General features: G+C 42.6%; 2 protein-coding genes across 6 annotated transcripts in view; one reads left to right on the forward strand and one right to left on the reverse strand.

Moving 5' to 3' along the window:
* Positions 1 to 2,087, reverse strand: part of LOC306926673 (homer protein homolog 3-like) — a 91,682-nt gene extending 89,595 nt beyond the window's left edge. For all 5 annotated transcript variants that reach the window (XM_079506065.1, XM_079506064.1, XM_079506063.1 and 2 more), the window contains exon 1: positions 1,524 to 2,087. In XM_079506065.1, coding sequence (XP_079362191.1) covers positions 1,524 to 1,528 — 5 coding nt within the window. In that variant the 5' untranslated portion in view covers positions 1,529 to 2,087. The remainder of the gene's footprint in view (positions 1 to 1,523) is intronic.
* Positions 2,088 to 8,605: 6,518 nt separating this feature from the next.
* On the forward strand, positions 8,606 to 19,892 carry ddx49 (DEAD (Asp-Glu-Ala-Asp) box polypeptide 49). Its single transcript, XM_079505792.1, has 13 exons — positions 8,606 to 8,866; positions 10,305 to 10,428; positions 10,936 to 11,021; positions 11,560 to 11,681; positions 12,398 to 12,585; positions 12,759 to 12,899; positions 13,126 to 13,201; positions 13,639 to 13,715; positions 14,183 to 14,280; positions 14,910 to 14,984; positions 15,749 to 15,837; positions 16,201 to 16,272; positions 16,902 to 19,892. Exons 1-13 carry the CDS (start codon positions 8,752 to 8,754, stop codon positions 17,166 to 17,168), a joined length of 1,530 nt encoding a protein of 509 aa, XP_079361918.1. The 5' UTR covers positions 8,606 to 8,751; the 3' UTR covers positions 17,169 to 19,892.
* The last annotated feature ends 112 nt before the right edge of the window (positions 19,893 to 20,004 follow it).

Genomic DNA, 20,004 nt, shown 5'->3' on the forward strand with positions numbered 1-20,004 from the left:
ATTGTTGCGTTATGTAAACACGGCGCAAAGCTACATATTACGCCTTTAAATGTAATTTGTGTATTTTATGTTTAGTATTGTCCTGGAACAGACAAATCAATACGCACGGTCGGTGTGTGTGTGTGTGTGTGTGTGTGTGTGTTGTGTGCACGCACCATTATGGGATGAACGGGAATGCATTCAAGCATTTTAAAAGCAATCACATTTATAAATATACCCACAGTCCTGGATATCAAAGCTAATGCTGCGGTCACTTAACTGCCACCGTGGAAAAGGACATTGTCATCGACCCATGATGAAATGAGGTCAGGTTCTCTCGTGGAAATACAACATGTTACATTTTTAAATATCCATGGCATTATTGGTCCAACTGACATGGGATAAATTCCACACATGGTTCTGAAACCTTTTTCATGTCAAAGACCCCCGAATTAATATGCATTAATGGCCACAGACAAGACCCCCATCTGAAAATAGTTTATGTCAGGGACAATAATTGTTAAAATAGCTATTTCAAATAGCCTGTAATAGGGTTAAAGTGGTTAAACTGACGTGATGCAATATTGACTCATTTTGCTGGAGACCCCTTGGAATCCCCTCATGCAGTGACCCCCGGGGGCCCCCAGACCCCTTGGAATCCCTCCATGCAGTGACCCCTGGGGGCCCCCAGACGCCTTGGAATCCCCCCATGCAGTGACCCCTGGGGGCCCCCGGGGCCCGCTTTGAGCATGAGAACCACGAAAATGCTGTGTGTGAAAGGGAGATCATCTAATCCTGGGAAGGGACTCCCCCTTTTGATTAAAAAAATGTTTTATCTCTGAACATCTTCATTATTAAGAACTTGATATGATTTGGGGTGATAATGGTCTTACTCTAACTGTAGACCACGGGGCATAGTCTGTTGTTTATAGCCTCCATACAAGATGACATATTTCATGTCATTATTATGACAGATGATGATGATCTTCCAAGGCTATAGGCTGTTGTGTGACCTCTGTAATTGTCTGTCTGTCTGTGAAACGGATCTAAATAGTTACCGTACTCATTCTTAACTTGTATGTTCTGTAATTACATATGGGGGCAGTGGACCCCTGCGGGACCCCAGACCGCATATTGAGAACCACCGGGATTAAATCCAAAACGGAACCCACACAAGTACAAAATGTAGCCAATTTAGCAAGATTAAACCAAATGGACCCGTAAACCGGGTCCATTTGGATGATGTGGTTACATTTTGCGCCCTCTCATCATAGTTAATGCTGAGGATTATTGTGCAGCAATAGAAAGTGACAAATCAAAAACCCCACTTCTCCATTTTCACTGCTGACATTTCAGGAAACGCAGGGTGTCCCCCACTGTCCTCTGGATCTAAACGACTTTGTTTGCTTTGTATAAATCAGTTATTTTTCATCCAAGGGACACCGTCGTACGACGTGGCATACATACACACAGAAGAAGCCCCGCAGCATTCAACCTTGGAGCACAGAACAGAAGAAGCATTTTACAAGTGTTGTTCAACTCACCCCATTACTGTTGCGCAGAGAGAGAAGATATGGAAGATGATCTTTATGGGACAATAAAAAGCAGACTGGAGATCCAACTGGATTCCTCCCCAGATCTCCTTTAGTCTCTGAACGGATCCCTGTCTTCTTTCCTCCACGTTTACATTTCGTTATTTAAGAAAAAGAAAAACCGGAGATAATAAATCAATTCCAGACTAGAGCAGAAGTACAGTTGTGTTAGTGTTGTTTTAGTAATGTTAGCGTAACGTTACAGCAGCGCGTCCGCTCCTTTGTTTTAGCAGACACAAGCAGCCAAAGCGCAGGACAAAACAGCGTCTAGTTTGTGTGCAACGTGACTCCTGTTAGCGCTGTAGTTAAATGTGAGTTGAGGAAGTATCGACGGAAAGTGTGTCCCCGCTAACAACACACTGCCTGAAGCACTGAGCTGTGTGTCGACTCGAGTTGCACAAAATGAAATCGCCTTCAGCACTTCTGTAGTTGTGTTGTGCAGTGGTTGAGGTTCCTCCTCCTCCTCCCAGACAGATCACTGCTGGAGCCGCGGACTGCTGTCTGGTCCCATTCATGGATGTACGTGTAATGTGTGGTGTGTTCGGATGATGATGTGCACATCACCGCCACCGTGTGGCGGATCCTGGTTGGTGAACTCAAAATGTGACTTTCCCTTTCCACTTTATGCCTTGCGTCTAAAATGCAATAGTAGTTCCCAACCTTTTCAGACAGGCTGTGATCCCTCCCCCTCCCCCCCAAAAAAATATTAATTGAATGATTGAATACTTTATTTGTCAGAAATATAAACAGCACGAGGTACAGTCAGACATTAAGGCAAAATAAAAGGCTAACACAAAAAAGTTTGTTTCCATTGTGGTCCTGGACCTATATGCATTCAATTAATCAATGTAGCATACAAAAATATATATAATAATATATGCACAACAAATACAAAACACTATATGTAAATAAATAAATAAAAGAAAGGGGAAAAATGTCGACAGTGGTCTCCTGATAGTTTAGAAAGAAACCAGTGATTTACATATTTTAATGATGGTGTCAGGGCATTCCACATTTTGGTGGCAGAGTAGTATGAGAATTTTCCCACGTTTGTTCTATGTTTGGGTCATGGTACCAGATCATTGTCATTCTTTCCACTTTCTAGTATTGTGGCTGTGGGTGTCACTCACTTTGGAGAAGTAGTTAGTCAGGTATATGAGTGTATTTAGGGCACTGCTCCTTTGACTGTCTTAAATACCAATCCCATTTGCAATTGCTTAACCCTGTCTTCTACCCTGAGCCATCTCGGGTGGGTCATGAGCTTTAGGCCGAGAAATATAGTCGAATCAGTTTCTTTTGGGAAATAATCATAATAATCAAATGTTTCAATCCACCCTGATGAGCACTTGGAATGTAAGAGTTGAGTCATTACATTTAGTTTGATTCTGTTCTACCGATAAATCATATATTGTGAAAATAGCAGATCTAAAAGCCCACAACAGGTCAGTTGCGAGGCGTTGTGAGATTGTAGATCTGCTATTTTCTTTTTTGATTAATTAAAAAGGTCCTAAAAGTCCTTAAAGTCACTTCACTGTCATATCTGGACCTTATACTGTATGTGCACAGGTTGAGAACCACTGGCCTAATGATTGTGAGTAGCCTATTATTGACGCACGCACACACACACACACACACACACACACACACACACACACACACACACACACACACACACACACACACACACACACACACACACACACACACACACACACACACACACACACACATGAATTATTTTCCACAATAGATGCTTACATTCCTTCTCGCTGCTTGTATCTTCAACATAGACAGACCACAGCTCTGGTGTGATCACGCACGCACGCACGCACGCACGCACGCACGCACGCACGCACACACGCACGCACGCACACACACACACACACACACACACACACACACACACACACACACACACACACACACACATACACAGATGTACTTACAGTAGATAGTATGTCTTAAACAAATTATTTTGGAGATATAAGATGGACTCATTAAAGCGTTCAGTTTAGTGGAAAATGGAACATGAATGCAAGAGGCAGCACATTTCTTTCAGTGTTCCCTGGCTGTAGCTTACATACATGAACTAATCATGTTGCTCAGTGGCCTGTTTCAGACCACTGCTCTGACTCGGTGGGGAATACATAATGTGTATGTATGTATGTATATATCGTGTGTGTGTGTGCGTGCGTGCGTGCGTGCGTGCGTGCGTGTGTGCGTGCGTGCGTGCGTGCGTGCGTGCGTGCTTATACCTCCCCGAGGTATAATATGTGTATATAGTCTCTGTCGGGTGAAAACCTCAAATGTCCAAAGCTGCTTTTCAGGATTCAAATACAAAAACAGCAACAGCAGATCTGCACATCTTCTACTTTTGATGACTTTTGTGTGGCTGTAGTAGGGTGTTCATTTTAATTTATGCAAAAAGAAAAGGAGAAAAAAAAACATAAAAAGTTAAAATATGGAGATAAGAGGTTTCTGCCTGACAGCGATGATAATGTATATGTGTTCCATGATGCAAGCAGCTCTCATGTTCATTGACCAGGACGACGTTACATCTCGTGGTCCTCAGTGATGCAGGCTGGACCAGACCATCTGCTGTACAGGGCCTGACAGGCCAGGACATTCATCATGTTTGGCAGTCCAGAGTGCACAGAGCACACCTGCATCATGCAGTTCTCTCTCTGGAGCTGATTGGAGTGATTTCTTTCTTTCTTTCTTTCTTTCTTTCTTTCTTTCTTTCTTTCTTTCTTTCGTGTTTTATTTATGTATCTTTGTGCAGGTGGTGGCGTGGCGCATGGGGGAGAGCTTTTGTTTGTTTGCTTTGTTTTATTTATTGTGTCATAAGGACTCCACGTGAACACGAGATGATTCATTTCAAGCGATTCATCCATTCAATAAAAATGTCAACAATAAAGCACATACTGTAGTAACGGCCTGCAGTTTATCTGACCAGCAGCCAGCCTCCTGGCACTCAGCAGTCTTAGTGCCTGCCTTCTCCAATGCCAGCGGTACTATTATGTTCACTGAGGAATTCAGCAGAACTTAGTGCCTGTCTCCTCCAATGCCAGCGGTACTATTATGTTCACTGAGGAATTCAGCGTTTGCCTTGGTGGACCACACTACAATGTCAGGGGGGTGGAGAGACGTGGTGGTATAATCTCATTAGTCACTGGCGAACCAGAGCTGCCTGCTGAGATCAACTCTCATCTTTCATTCCTAGTAGGAGGAAATAGAGCCTGGGCATTTTGCTTGGCCTGATGCTTCATTCTCAGCCTTCCCTGACAACCATAATGTGATGTTCCCCTTGGGGTGGTAGAACTTATACCATTCTATCCTGTCTACGCCCCTCCAGCACCTCTGCCACCTTTTCTCAGGACCTGGTCATGGCGCCATCTGTCTTTTTACGTAGTGCTTTACGATGTGCAATACGTTCATCCACTCACTCACTCACTCACTCACTCACTCACTCACTCACTCACTCACTCATCACACGGCAGAGACAGCCAAGCAAGGCTCAAACCTGCTCATCAGAAGCAATTAGGGGTTCAGTGTCTTGCTCAAGGACACTTCGAACACCAATCCAGGAAGAGCCGTGGCTCCAACTGGAAACCTTCTTCAGACTCCAAACCAAAGCAGCTTCTCTACCTCCTCCCGAGCCACTGCCACCCCCTAATTATGTTAGTTTGTGAAACAAACCGAATTGCATTGAAAGTGTTGCAGACCGAATACAGTACCATTCCTCGTTCCAAGCCATTGGTGAAGGTTCAGAGGAGAATGTGTAACAAGTTGACTTGATGAGAAAGCTGTGCCTTAAATTGTCTGTGGGAAATTGTAAGTCTGTCCAACTGATTTTCTGACAACTCCTCAAAGTTCCCAGGTTGTCCAGCTTCCTTAATTGTCGGCCAGCCCATGTCACAACACAACCTTGATCTTGTAGCGCTTTTCCTCCATCCTCGTAACCTCTGACACCTCCATCTCCTTCCTCTCTTTCCGGTTGGCCTTGGATCAGAAACATTGTGTGCTTCTCCCCACCCTAGTCCTGTCCTTCCTGTCTGGACTATCTCTGCCAACAAGTTTTTGGTGTTACAGCCTAACAACCACTCAACCTCAGCTTGGGCTTTCCACTTGTGGCCAGTAATAAAGACTGGCAATCTTTAATGTCAATATTGAATGACAGGCTTTTCCCTTCAGGCCGGGTTGCCACAGCGAATCATTTGCCTCCATCTCACCCTTTCCTCTGCCTCCTCTTCTCTCACACCAACAAACTTGATGTCCTCTTTCACTAGTACTACATCCATAAATATTCTCTTTGGTCTTCCTCTAGGCCTGAGTCCTGCCTGGCAGTTATTCCACCCTAAAGTTCTCAACATCCTTCTACCAATATACTCTCTATACCTCCTGCTCTGCATGTGTCCAAGCCATCTAACTCCCTGACAGAACCTCAACATTTTAGTCTCTGCTACCGCCAGCTCTGCTTCCTGTCTTTTTTCTCAGTGTGACTATCTATAAACCATACAACATAGCTGGTCTCACCACCGTCTTGTACACCTTCCCTTTCATTCTTGCTGATACTTTCCTATCACACATCACACCTACCTGACACTTTTCTCCACCCATTCCAACCTGCTTGCACTCGTTTCTTCACCTCTTTTCCACACTCTACATTGCTCTGAAATGTTGACCCTAGGCTACTACTTAAAGTACTTAAAGTCCTCCACCTTCTTTATTTCTACATGGTCCTGATTTCTCCTGTAGGCTAGGGAACATTAGAAAAACGAACCAATATTTAATATTTGTTCAGAAACAAACATCAAAAAACAGAAAAAAGGTGTTTGTTTTTATTCAATTCCTACTGTTGATCATGTTATGCCAAAATACCAAGGACGTGGACCGAAAATTGAAGCATAATATGGTCCTGATTTATTTTGTGGGCTAGAATATTAGAAAAGTGAACCAATAAAACAATAGAATCAAGCCATCCAGGATCCTGGTGAATCATGACCATAAAACCTTTGATTCTGTGAAACACACACACACACACACACACACACACACACACACACACACACACACACACACACACCTTGCACTTCTGTTGAGCTGGAGTGCGTTGCAAACTCATTTAATAAACTATTGCCCGGTTGGATAAATTCATCTCCCCCGGTCCAGAGAGATATCCCTTTGGTCTACTGCAGGGGTGCCCACACATTTATGACGTGAGATCTACTTTCAAAATGACCAGCTCAACAAGATCTACCCACTGCAAAAATAAGTGTAGGCCTACCATTGCTGAAAATAGTTGTCTCCACCAGGCCGAAGGCATGGGGAGAGAGTATGTTTTGCACTCCGTCCGTGTGTGTGTGTGTGTGTGTGTGTGTGTGTGTGTGTGTGTGTGTGTGTGTGTGTGTGTCCTTCCGTCCATCCGTCCGTCCTTCCGTCCGTCCGTTATCAGCTAATCTCCGGCACCGTTGGCCCGATCCATACCAAACTTTGTACACACACTCCCTGGATGCCAACGACGAACCTCTGCCCCAAATATTCCTCAACGGCCTGTTATAGCGCCACCATGAGGCTGATTTAGGCAAAACACATTTATGTAGATTACTCGTACACATTTTATCCATACATCACACAATTCGGTATACACTATCTCCATAGTCATGTGATCAACACGGAGCAGCACCATTTCCCATCTTCCATCCTGATTGGCTAAGATTGGCTTCCAAAGCTCACACGATTGGTCCGTTTCGAACAAAATGCCACAAATCACAAACAGTGTGCAAAATTATACACGCACATTTCCACTAGGTCGAGGACGACATGCCACAATTTGTTTCCCCAAATCAGCCTCACGGTGGCGCTATAACAGGCCAATTCCTGTTTTTAGCTATAACTGCATCGATCTGTATACAACTTATGTACACTCCCTAGAGGCCATGGAAAAACATTGTCCCTGCATCCCTCCACATCTGCCGGTTATAGCGCCACCATGAGGCCGATTTCTGCAAAACACATTGCTTATGTTAGTGCACAGATTTCATCCAAATCTCACGCAAATCGGTCCACATGATCTCTGTAGTCATGTGATCAAGACGAGTCTGTTGGATTTCTCAGATTCTACACAGATTGGCTAAGATTGCCTTCCAAAGTTTTCAGGAGTGGCCCGTTTCGTTCAAAATGCTGGATATGTCCTGCTCATCCATAATTCTATCCTCAGAGATGCTATGAGTGGCTCTGCATTTCCTCAACAAAATGAAGAAAATTGTTGCGAAAAACTAAAACAAACAAACATGTTTATATTACTCCTAAACATTTTGCCAAACATCTCACACAGTCCTATCCTCCTGGTGGAGACCTGTGCCCAGAAGGGCACTTTTTCTAGTTTAAATATATAATGTACCTGGGGGGGCTTTGGAATAGGGAGGGAGAAATTATGACAGGCAGTTCTTATGACAGCGACTGGATGTGTGGTTTTGAGGACAACTGTTTTGAATTGCTATTATTGTTCAAAACAGAAACCAATGGATTATATATTTCAAGGGCCGCAAGGGCGAGAGATCACAATACAAATCCTAATCATTCTTCCTCCACACTGGGATTGATTGAAATATTTATTAACAGTTTGCAGAATTACAGTACATTTCAAGCACAAACTCAATACAAAGACTGTTAACTGTGAGTGGACGACCCAATTAAGCATTACACTTGTTTACAAAGTTACGATAAAAACAGCATCTGAAGGTTTGATGGGGCATTTTTTACACGTGAGTGCAGTTAGAACTTTTCTATTGCATCTTATGAGAGTGGTGTTCTTCTGCTGCCGTTATGCGCACGTATGCTGTTGCTCATCAGTGTGACGTCGTCTGTTAAGGCGTCTATTTAAGGACGATTTTTCAGTTGAAACCTCAGTTCAGTGTCTATCCTTCTTTATACTCACTGCCCTAGCCTGTCACTGCCCCCGGTCTGGAAAATTGACCAATCACAGACTGCTCAACATCGGATACCCCCCCCCCCTCCACCCTGACGTCATAACTCATCGACGAAGCATTCGCCACGAGGAAGGATGTGTAGTTCTTACAACTTGAGATAGCAGCGTATTTCTATGTTTATTTGTTTTCTCTTGCATATGAAACAAACATAATAAGGTAAATAACTAGCGGATCCAGAAGATAACAGAATGGGCGATTTCTCGTCCCTGGGCCTCTCTGATTGGCTCATCCAACAATGTAAACAACTGGGGATCTCTAAGCCCTCTCCTGTGCAGGAGAACTGTGTGCCTCCCATCCTACAAGGTAAAGCACATATATACTAACTTACTGAATGACTGAATGACTAATGTAATTTTCTTTAAACGTTATGACACTTACATTAGGTAAGTGTTACAATGACATTGATATTTATGTAGGCCTATATACAATTCCATGGTTCTTGGTTCGCATGACGCTCGTACTTAGTGACAGTCATGTTTCAGGGCTACAGCACATTTTAGATAGCATGTTGTTTACAGTTTAGACATTGATTGATTGATTGATTTGTATTAACAGTTTGCAGAATTACAGTAAAAATAAGGGGTGGGTGGGGGATTCAGATTTTACGGCGGCCAGTTTCGAATTGTAGGTGCCCTTTGAGAGCGGTTTTGAAGGAGTCAAGGGATTCACATGTCTTAATGACAGTTGGCAGGGCGTTCCACATTTTTGTGGCATAGGAGCGAAATTAATTTAGTCCCTTGTTTGTGCCGAATCTGTGTTGCACATGGTTTGTTGAACTCACTCTGGTGTTGTGGGTGTGTACTTCATTGACATTAAGGAAGTATTTAGGTACTTGGGTATCTTGGTGCCTGGTGTATCAAAACCTGTGGACCAGACCCATTGCAAGATGCTGTACTTTGACAGATGCTAGTTTCTTTGAGGCACTGCGACTGCATTGTTATTATTTGTTAGACTAGATTTGATGCTGTTTACTCGCTTGTTGGGTTGACTTCATGGTTCTAGTTAATGATGACATGGTTCTACTAGTGACATGGTTTGATACTGACTGACTGATTATGATGGTGACGATCTGTCAACACCGTATATTATATGCCCAAGCTAACATGCTGGGGAGGAAATTCCACTCATGTTCACTTGGTGTAAAGGTAAACCCTAGCCCCTTTCGGGACCCTCGGTTACCTTTTCTGTATTTTGGACGGCAGAAAAGGTAACCGTTTTGTCACGGTACCCTTCAGAGCATACTCCCCTGTACCTGTATACCGCCCCTTGTGGGTTAAGTTCAGGAAGTCAACCATGTATAAACTTCAGGTTGCTAATAATGATTGCATGCATATACACTACAGTACTATTGAAATAAACAAGATGGAGTAGTGCAAGTGAGTTGTTCTGTAATGTGGGAGTCAACACTTTTCATGCCTTATTGAGAAACTTGATGTAGTACAAATGTATGTCTGTGTCGACTGAATGAGAATGAGACTGTATATGCTGCTGTCTAACCCCAGCCTCAGTCTTACAAGATATTGGTCTACATTTTTGGAAACACTGGCATGATTGTCTATTGTATTATGCAAAACCTGACGTTTTTATGGTATACTATAGGGGTGTTCTTTTTGTACTATGTATAGTGTTTTATATTGTTTGTTTTAATGGACCCTGAGTCTAGACAAATGAAGTTGATATTGTTCCATTTAATAACATCGTTCTGCTAGTGACAGTAGTTCATTACGGTTGTGTTGTGCAGGTCGGGACTGTCTGGGCTGTGCTAAGACAGGCAGTGGTAAGACGGCAGCTTTTGTCCTGCCGGTTCTACAGAAACTGTCTGAAGACCCGTACGGTATCTACTGTTTGGTGCTGACGCCTACCAGGTTGGTGGTATCTGCTCATCTCTACAGTATTGGATCTCAATGTGGGGAGTAGCAGATCTACAAGCTCACAGCGCGTCACTTTGGGGCCACGATATGAGCTTGTAGATTATGATGGGCTCACGATTAAAACAAAAAAATAGCAGATCTACAAGCTCACAGCGTGTCACTTTGTGCTGCAATAGGAGCTTGTAGATCTGCTATTTTGTATTTTTTTTTTTTAAATTATGAGAATTGGGTATAATGAGACAGAATAGTGCCCAATGTCTTGTTACTGTTACTGATAATGAAGATATTAAGTCTGACATACAGTATGCTGATCTGTATTCAATAGAATGTATACATAAATTACACCACTGTAGTATGTAGTGGTACAAAAAACATCTTTCTGAAATGTAAAGCCTATATAGGCAACATGGCTGTGTTGTAACGATGAAACGTTACTTTACATGTATTAATCTTACACATTGTCGAATGTCGACACTTGTAAACATGGTGTTTGTTTGACAGGGAACTGGCGTACCAGATCGCTGAACAGTTCCGAGTCCTGGGGAAACCTCTGGGTCTGCGAGACTGCATCGTGGTCGGTGGAATGGGTAACGTTTCAATCATATCATGCCCATTCTGTTTGTATTCTGCCACTGGGAGCAGGCAAAATGGGTAATTCAAATACATTTAATTTTCCTGTAAAACACAGACAATTTTCTTGTGATTAAACACAATGTTTTGACACGGCAACATACCCATTATATCTATGTACAGTATAACAGAGAGTGTTCCCTCACTGATTCCTATCGTCTCTGTCGGGTGGAAACTGGAAACCTCATAATATTATGTCCAAAACTGTAAAATTAAAAAGTAGCAGATCTACAGTACACGCTCAAAACGTGTTTTTGTGTCACGCTGATCAAGGAAGATAATGCACATACACACACACACACAAAAAGTTAGAATTTGGAGATAAGTGGTTTCTGCCCGACCGCAACGATATAGCAGTTGTCTTATCTCGCCTCATCCTCTGCACTGCTCTCACGTTGGGTTTTGCGCTGGGCTTTGCGTGAGTACTGTATTTTTTTGTATGACAGACGTTTGTATTCCATTCTATGCTCTCAAGTCCGCCGTGTCTCCAAACAGACATCATCACGCAGGCCTTGGAGCTGTCAAAGAAGCCTCATGTTGTGGTGGCGACTCCAGGAAGACTGGCCGATCACATCCGCAGCTCCAACACCTTCAGCATGAGCAGACTGCAGTTCCTGGTCTGTCGACATATAGTGTTTCTTCTTCTCCTTCTTAACCCATTTTGGGGCGGGAACCACTTTTGGTGTTAGCATTATGTTATGCTTTAGCTATTGAAAAATAGCAGATCTACAAGCTCATAGCGCGCCACCGAGTGGCGCACTACGAGCTTGTAGGTCTGCTATTTTTGAAAAATCGAAGAACGACTGACATAGAAACATAGCTTTTTCAGAAAACTGTCAGGATGTAGAAGACATTTTTAGAATCTGATCTCAGGTCAAAATGGTCTAATCTACAACTTTGTTTATTCATCAACCACTTAGTTTCAACCTGCTGTCCCTGTTCTGGGCTATACATGTATACATGCTATACATGTACAGTAGCAACATAACTATTACAAAATAATGAATGAATCAGAATTTGAAGGTTTTCAGAAACCTTAGGTCAGGCCCTAGAAGGCCTTCCCAGATTCGGCCTCAGGCATCAACGGGTTACCTGGCTCAAGGAGACCATATATTTACTTATTTAGGGGTTGGAATTAGAGTTGGGCCTGATTTAAACTTGGTGATGGTGACATGCAAGCTTGATTTTTGGTGTGCGTTACTACTGGCACCCAACGTATAACTCAGGCTTTAGGGTTAGTGTTAAAATGGCCCAAAAAAAAGTAAAAATTATAAAATATTTTATTATAAGTATATTAGTAATGTGTGTGTGTGTGTGTGTGTGTGTGTGTCAGATCCTGGACGAGGCTGACCGGCTGTTAGAGCAGGGCTGTGAGGACTTCACTAAAGACCTGGAGACCATCCTGAGCTTCGTGCCCAAGAAGCGCCAGACGCTGCTGTTCAGCGCCACACTCAACGACACGCTGCAGGAGCTGCAGAGCGTCGCCCTCAACCAGCCCTTCTTCTATGAGGCCAAGTCTGAGTGAGTCTGAGCCGCTAGGTTGTTTGTGGCCCCCCTCTCAAAGTGAGGCTCCCCCCTAAGACCTCCACGGGTCTTAGGACCCCACTTTGAGAACCAATGGTCTGAACATCTATGAATTATTCGTCACGTCGTGCCACCACGACGAATAAACGTATTTTCTGTTGCGACGTCAGGACCCGTACGGTGGATGAACTGGACCAGCGCTTCCTGCTGACCCCGGAGACGGTGAAGGACGCCTACCTGGTCCAACTCATCCAGAACTTCACTGACGAGCACTACGACTGGTCCATCCTCATCTTCACCAACACCTGCAAGTAAGACAACAGTCGCACAGCACTTCTGTTTGCTGTGATATTTATGCGTGTTTGTTGGCTTTAAATAATAATAATAAGCTCTTTGTTTTTTGAGGGGCGCTAGCCGCTCCCAACGTCTGTCTTTCGGAATTACGTCATGTGGCAGCCAAAGTCTATGGACTTTTTAAATGTTTGTTTAGAGCACTTTAAACAAACATAACCAGGTGCCCCTCACTTCTTCTTCCAGAAAATGCCAGATCCTCACCATGATGCTGCGCGAATTCAACTTCCCTACCATCTCCTTACACTCCATGATGAAACAGGTGATTGATGTGGGACTCAAACACGTCATCAAACTGACCCATTTGATTGTCTGCCATCGATAGAATAATCGCCAAAAAATGGCAGCCCCAAAAATGAGAGTAACAATCAAGTTGTGCTTCATTTATAGAGAAACTGAAATGTCATGAAAGGTCCCTGTGTCCTTCAGCAACGCACTGAACTCTGATCTTGCTCCACTCAATCTTATGAATGGAGCAGGATAAGAAAAATGGAAATATAAAAACCCTCTGAGCCGATAACAACTCTCTCTTGAGAGAGAAAAATCCCATTTGCTTTCTGAAAAGAGTGTGATTGAAATTTGTGCGGCGGCACAAAGCAATCATCCCCCTATCTGCACTAAAGAGGATTCAATCAGGTGATGGGGTCTACTCTGCACAGTAAATCACAGCTTGCCTCATTCGTCGACTTTTCTTCACAGAAACAACGGTTCGCCAACCTCTCCATGTTCAAGTCCAGCGTCTACAAGATCCTGGTTGCCACGGACGTGGCGGCGAGGTAATCATGTTCCTTGTCTGCGAGCCACACGCAAAGAGACACAGTGGTACAATTATACAAATGGTGCTTAAAGGATAACACAGAAAGCCATGAGGCGTGGCTTCCATTGTGGGTCTGTGTATTCAAAGACATACAATAATATCTACACTCAGAGTTAAATTAACTTTGATTGAATATACATTGGGGTCCCAGAGATCCGTAGCCTAATTCACTGCCAGAGCTGTACAAATCTTCTCTTATGGGGCTTCCTTGGCATATATGTTCTACTTTCCGTGGGCTAATGAGTGTCCATTTGGGGGTCCTTGACAAAAAGTTTGGGAACCACTGATCTATACTAGTAGCAATAAAGAAATAAATCACACCCAAACAGGAAAACAAAGTACAAATCCTGCTCAGGGTTTCATGATGCCCTTTTAAGGGGTTAAAGGTGGTCTCTGACTGTGGTCTTTGTGTGTTCACATCCCCAGGGGTCTGGACATCCCTACCGTCCAGGTGGTCATCAACCACAACACCCCAGGACTGCCCAAGAACTACATCCACAGAGTGGGGCGAACGGCCAGAGCTGGTAACATCAGCTCCACACGCACGCACACCACACCACACACACAGTGTCCTTTGTTCGATCCCTGCAAGACCCCATTACATGAATTAAAGTTCTCAGTCACCAGAAATCATTTCAGTCATTTGGATACTACAGAAGTCTTCCATTCAAGTCACCCCAAAAATAGCCTATCTACAAGCTCACAATAGGCTATGTACAAGCTCACAACGCGTGAGCTTGTAGATAGGCTATTTTTGAAGGAGTTATTGAAGTGTTCAAACTAGCAATAGATTAGATTTAAGAGTGTTTGAATTGGTCAAAATGGCTATATAATGTTCAGAAGCCTCTTCCAAATAATCCCGCATATTTAATCAAATCAAAGGTTAAAGCCTCGATCTGCGATTTCTTCAACTGGGAATGAAGAACATCATTTAGGTTCCGAAAAATATGAACAAAACATCATAATTCTACATGTTGTGCTAATTGTTTTTGAAAACACTCAGTTTCACAAATCACAGATTGTCTAACAAAAAAAATGCCGGTCATGAGATTTGGTCGAAGATGGAATGAAGATGTATGATGCACTTTAACACTGGTGGGAAGACTGCAAGAATATATCACAAGTCTTAGCATGTGCTGTGCTTGTTGTCTAGGAAGGAATGGAGTGTCCATCACCTTGGTGACTCAGTATGACATCCACCTGGTCCACGCCATTGAGGCGCAGACCCGTAAGTCCAAGTGTATGATGATGTCTTCAATGTTACTGAATAATAGGAATGGCTATTTCAGTAGATGAGGTGGTCATCATTAGTACCATTATTTGCTTTATAGCTTTGAATGTAAACTGCTACTGGGATGTGTAATTAGGTCATAATGTTTGAGTATGTTTTAAGCTGATGGCTGAGGGTAAATGGCATTCATTGTCCAAAAGGTGGTGCTGTTTACCATTCATTGGAATGGCTCGGAGCACATGCAGACTGACTTGGGACTTTGTTAGTCCCTGCCTAGGCTGACAGTACTCAAGCTTTTCAAGGCAGCCAGCGCAGGCACACCTGAGCTTCCATGCGTGGCCAAAAGCCACTCGTGGCCGGCGTCTCTTCCTGGTTTTTATACCGCTGGTGGATGGAAATGAAGCTCCACCCATGCGGCAGAATGCCGCAGGGGCGAACTTTTCCGGGAATTTTGCCGCGTGGGTGGAGCTCCATTTCCATCCACCAGCTGTCTAAAAACACCGGAAGAGACGCCGGCTACGAGCGGCTTTTGTCCGCGCATGGACTCCTAGGTGTGCTGACACCCATAGAGGGGCGGATTCAAACTAGCGTCCTATTGGTCCACCAACCTATGTGAGCCACCTTTTGAGCTTGTGGATCCACTACTTTTGATGCTTTTGTGTGACGTGTGATCAAGTAGTAGTAATTTATGAAAAAAGAAACAAAGTTAAAATATGGCGATAATCGGTTTCAACAGCAATATGCTCTCATGATCTGTGCAGAGACCACGCTGAAGGAGTTCCCTATGGAGGAGAAGGAAGTACTCAGCATCCTGACCCAGGTCAACATGACCAGGAGACGCTGTGAGATTGTACGCAAAGCTTCCGTCTTTCTGTTCATACGTTCTACACACACACACACACACACACACACACACACACACACACACACACACACACACACACCCCCCTTTAAAGCTTACATGGAATAAAGCTAAAATAAAATCTTATGACTGAAAATGTAATGTTGTTTAGGTGTTATCATTCTAAACCCATATGCTGCTGTTCTTCATCTAAAAGGCCTTGTGTGGATTTGACTGTCAAATCTTAAATCTGCCCTGCATCGCACAACACAACTAGTCTGTATTCCATTTCCTAGGTACCGATAGTTAGATGTTCATTCATGATCGTATTGTAATGCTTTTCTATGTTCCACTGTGTGAATGGTTTGACAGAAACTGGAGTCGACAGACTTTGACGAGAAGAAGGAGACTAACAAGAGGAAACAGATGATCATGGAGGGGAAGGTAAAACTAATTATGTATTGCAATGAATATCAAATAAATTAAATATCGAATCAGGAAACGTAAAAACCGGGGCTGCACACAAAAGCCTGAGTAAATGTAAAAATGTATTCAATCTGTATGTCACTAACCTCCAGATTTTATTTTGAAGAGTCCAAAATTCACCCCAAAATGAAGCGGAAGCAAAGTCACCTAAAGCTAATGTGGCTACCGTCTTTTTATAAGTCATCAGAAGCGTTAATATTGTAACCACGAGGTAGCGACGATTTAGTAATGAGCCACTAACATCGACGTTCTTAAAACCCATTTTTTTCTCAATTCTGAGAAAAAAGGGTTTTAAGATTCTTGCTCAAATGTGTATCTCGATTTTCCTCCACAAGAATTGAGATCCTGATTCTCATTTTTTCCATGAAAATATTTATTAAAAAAACCCAAAACAGCCAACTAGTGCTGCACGATTCTTCACAACATGAGATTGCATAGGTGTCTGAATCTAGAGCTTGATCATTTTTCGATTCATTGTGCAGCACTACTATTTAGTTAAGTTTCATAGTGCTGCTTTAAGTGATTGATCTTTGTTCTGCTACGTATACAGTGCAGTGATGGGTTGGTCTGGTCTGCTCTCTTTCCAGGATCCTGACCTGGAGGCAAAGAGGAAAGCAGAGATGGACAAGATCAGGAGACACAAGAAACGGTTCAAGAACAAGATCCGGGAGGACATGAAGAGGCAGCAGGAGCAGGAACAGCACGGTGGGAAACACCCCGACAAGACAGACGGGAACAAAAAACATGACGAATCCAACAAGAAGAGAACTGCACCCAAAAAACAAGTAGAACCAACAACATCAGCAGAAACAGCCAGTCGAAAGCAACCAGAAACCTCTGCAGAAAAAATCTAATGGCCCTTTTCTAATACAGGAACTTTGCGAGCCGTGCTGTGTAACATTGTCCGCCGGTGGAAACCTCATGATTTCCAACACTTTTCAGGATTCAAACTCTAAAAGTAGCAGATACACAAGTTCAAAATGCATCGCTTCACACTGCGTTTCGACCTTGTGGATTTGCTACTTTTGATGCTTTTGCAGTAGTAGGCAGGGCATTCATTTACCAAAAAAACCCCCACAAAGTTAGAAAAACACTCTCCCCATGCCTTCGGCCTGGTGGAGACAAACTGACATAAGGTTTCTTCCCAACATCGATATTTCACAGGTTTTGTATCATTCGTTTCCATATGCTACAGCTGGGTTTCAGATAATGAGGTTCTCAGAACCTATTTTGGGTCCTGCTGTGGTAAATGGTAAATGTATGTAGCGCTTTTATCCAAAGCGCTTTACATAGTGCATTACATTCACACACCGATAGTGGAGGAACACATGCAAGTCACCAACCTGCACATCGGGAGCATTTAAAGGATCAGCATCTTGCTCGAGGACACCAACTTTGGGGGATGGACTCGAAATCGAACTGGGAACCTCACGGTTCCCATCCGGCCGATCTACTCTACCCCTATCCACTGCCTCAGTGCTGCTCAGGTTAAACAAACTCAGAACGTATACTTCCAACATGACTCACCTTTCTAGTTCTAATGGAGGAAAAATGAATGTCGTCACACGATACACTGCTCTCCTGTCTTTATTTTTAACCCATTCAGACCTGAGGCCGATTCTATCTGCAAATGCCTTCTAAATCAGTTCTCACTTTTTTTTTTTCTTCAAATTTCTAATATAGATGTACAAGATGTGAGCTTGTACATCTGCTATTTCGTTAAGCAGTTTGGGCTGACCTTTTTTTCTTCATGTGATTATCTTTGGGATATGCATATCCTACCTTCATCTGGTTCTAATGGAAACATTGTCACAGAACAGGTTCTGGGTTAACCCTTCATAAATGACACTAGACTGGATTAGATCAACCCTTGTATATAATTTAATAGCCTTTATTAAATGGTGTAATTGAAATTTGCATTTAAAAAAAATAAACAACAAATGTGCGTTTTTTCCACATAATTTGCTTGGTTTGACTCAATCTTTATTGACACATTTTCACAACAACGGAACAATGTTAACGCTGCGATTAATCTTCACTGCAAATAAGACTAATCATTCCAATCGAAATATGAACTTAATCACTCCATTGTCTTGTTCGTCGAGTTGTCCGATATAAAACAGATGCACTTTGATGCAAATGCGTGTATAAACGTATGTGTTTGTTCAGTGGACATGACAAATGTCAGCTATACTTCCCAACAAAGCCACAAGTGCAGTGACTACATTTTTTGGATACTCCGAATTATGTAACTCAAAGGTCAAATCAGCCTTCATGATTCGGAGGGATTGCCTCATGAATATATCGTCACTGTCAGGCAGAAACCTTATCTCCATAGTATACATAACTCGATCATAATACTAGAGTTCTCGGGTCTGGGTTAGATGTATGCTAATTAGCCGGGCCAGGCCTCAATTTTCAGGCCCGTTGAGGACTCAACTACCACAGCATCAAGAGTAGCTTTGAACTAACCCTAATTTTGCTATTTTTTAATTTAAATCATGACTGGACGAGGTTTCCACCCGATACAATATAATTAGTGCGAATATCACTTGTATATTGTAATGTATACCATTTGGCTTATCAGTTGAAGACATTTATCGGTTTGATTCTGTGTAGTTACTGCACTTCGGCTTTTAGGGCAATATACATTTAAACGCCATATTTCAGAAATAGCATTTTTACAAACTCAACACGTTGAGGTGTGAGTTTGTAGATATGCTCTTTTTGTTTTTAAATAGAAATCTGAAAATGTAAAAGTTGATTGACACATTTGGAAGATTGCAACTTTAAAATGTTTACATCAATTGGATAATTATTAAAACGTGAACAAAGCTGCTCAAAATATGGATGCCAGGTGAAAGAGAATGTGGTGGAACATGATTGCACAGGTAAAGTAAACAATATGACAAAGAACTCTCAATGCTGATCAAACAGGCTAAATGTTTCTATTTATTAAGCATGTCGATCTCAAAACGTGTCAAGGTCTACTGGACAGCGTGATTGTCATCTTGTTCTTTGTGGTAAAAAATATAAAGCAGGAAACAAACTACACAGGGACAATTGTTTTAACTAGAAGGAAATGGAAATAAAAACATACATTCTCTTTATAGGGTCGACACTGCCTCTCAACGTTGGGTTTCAGGGAACCCACCAGGGGTCCAAATGGACCAGCACGGGTAACTTTTGAGTACACCTGTACACTCAGTTAAATTAACACTGAGGATTTTACAGTGTAGATTTTGGTCCCGTTAAAAAACAATGGTATCGAATAGGGGTCTGTGACCTAATGCAGTCGTTCTCAAAGTAGGGGGTCCCCAGCTAAATGTGTTCAGATATCATTTATCACAATTTTAACCACTTATCCATTTATACGTTGGCTATTCAAAAATAGCAGATCTACAAGCTTACCGCATTGAGAATTTGTACATCTATTTCTGAACTTTTATTTTTTAATCGAGAATATTGGGAAATGTTGAATCATTTACATTTATTTTTACACAAATCTCTTCCGAGGATCCCCAGCAAGACCTTTTCAGATGGAGGTTAGGAGGTACATGGCCAAGTACAGATCAATTTGGGTGTCCTTGACATGAAAAAGGTTGAGAAGCAGTGAAGTGAACTAAACGATACTATAACCCCAATTTACACACTACAGTTCCATTTGTACACTCAAGAGTTACAGACCCG

Source organism: Electrona antarctica (genome assembly GCF_951216825.1).
Source record: "Electrona antarctica genome assembly, chromosome: 7".
Classification (NCBI taxonomy): domain Eukaryota; kingdom Metazoa; phylum Chordata; class Actinopteri; order Myctophiformes; family Myctophidae; genus Electrona; species Electrona antarctica.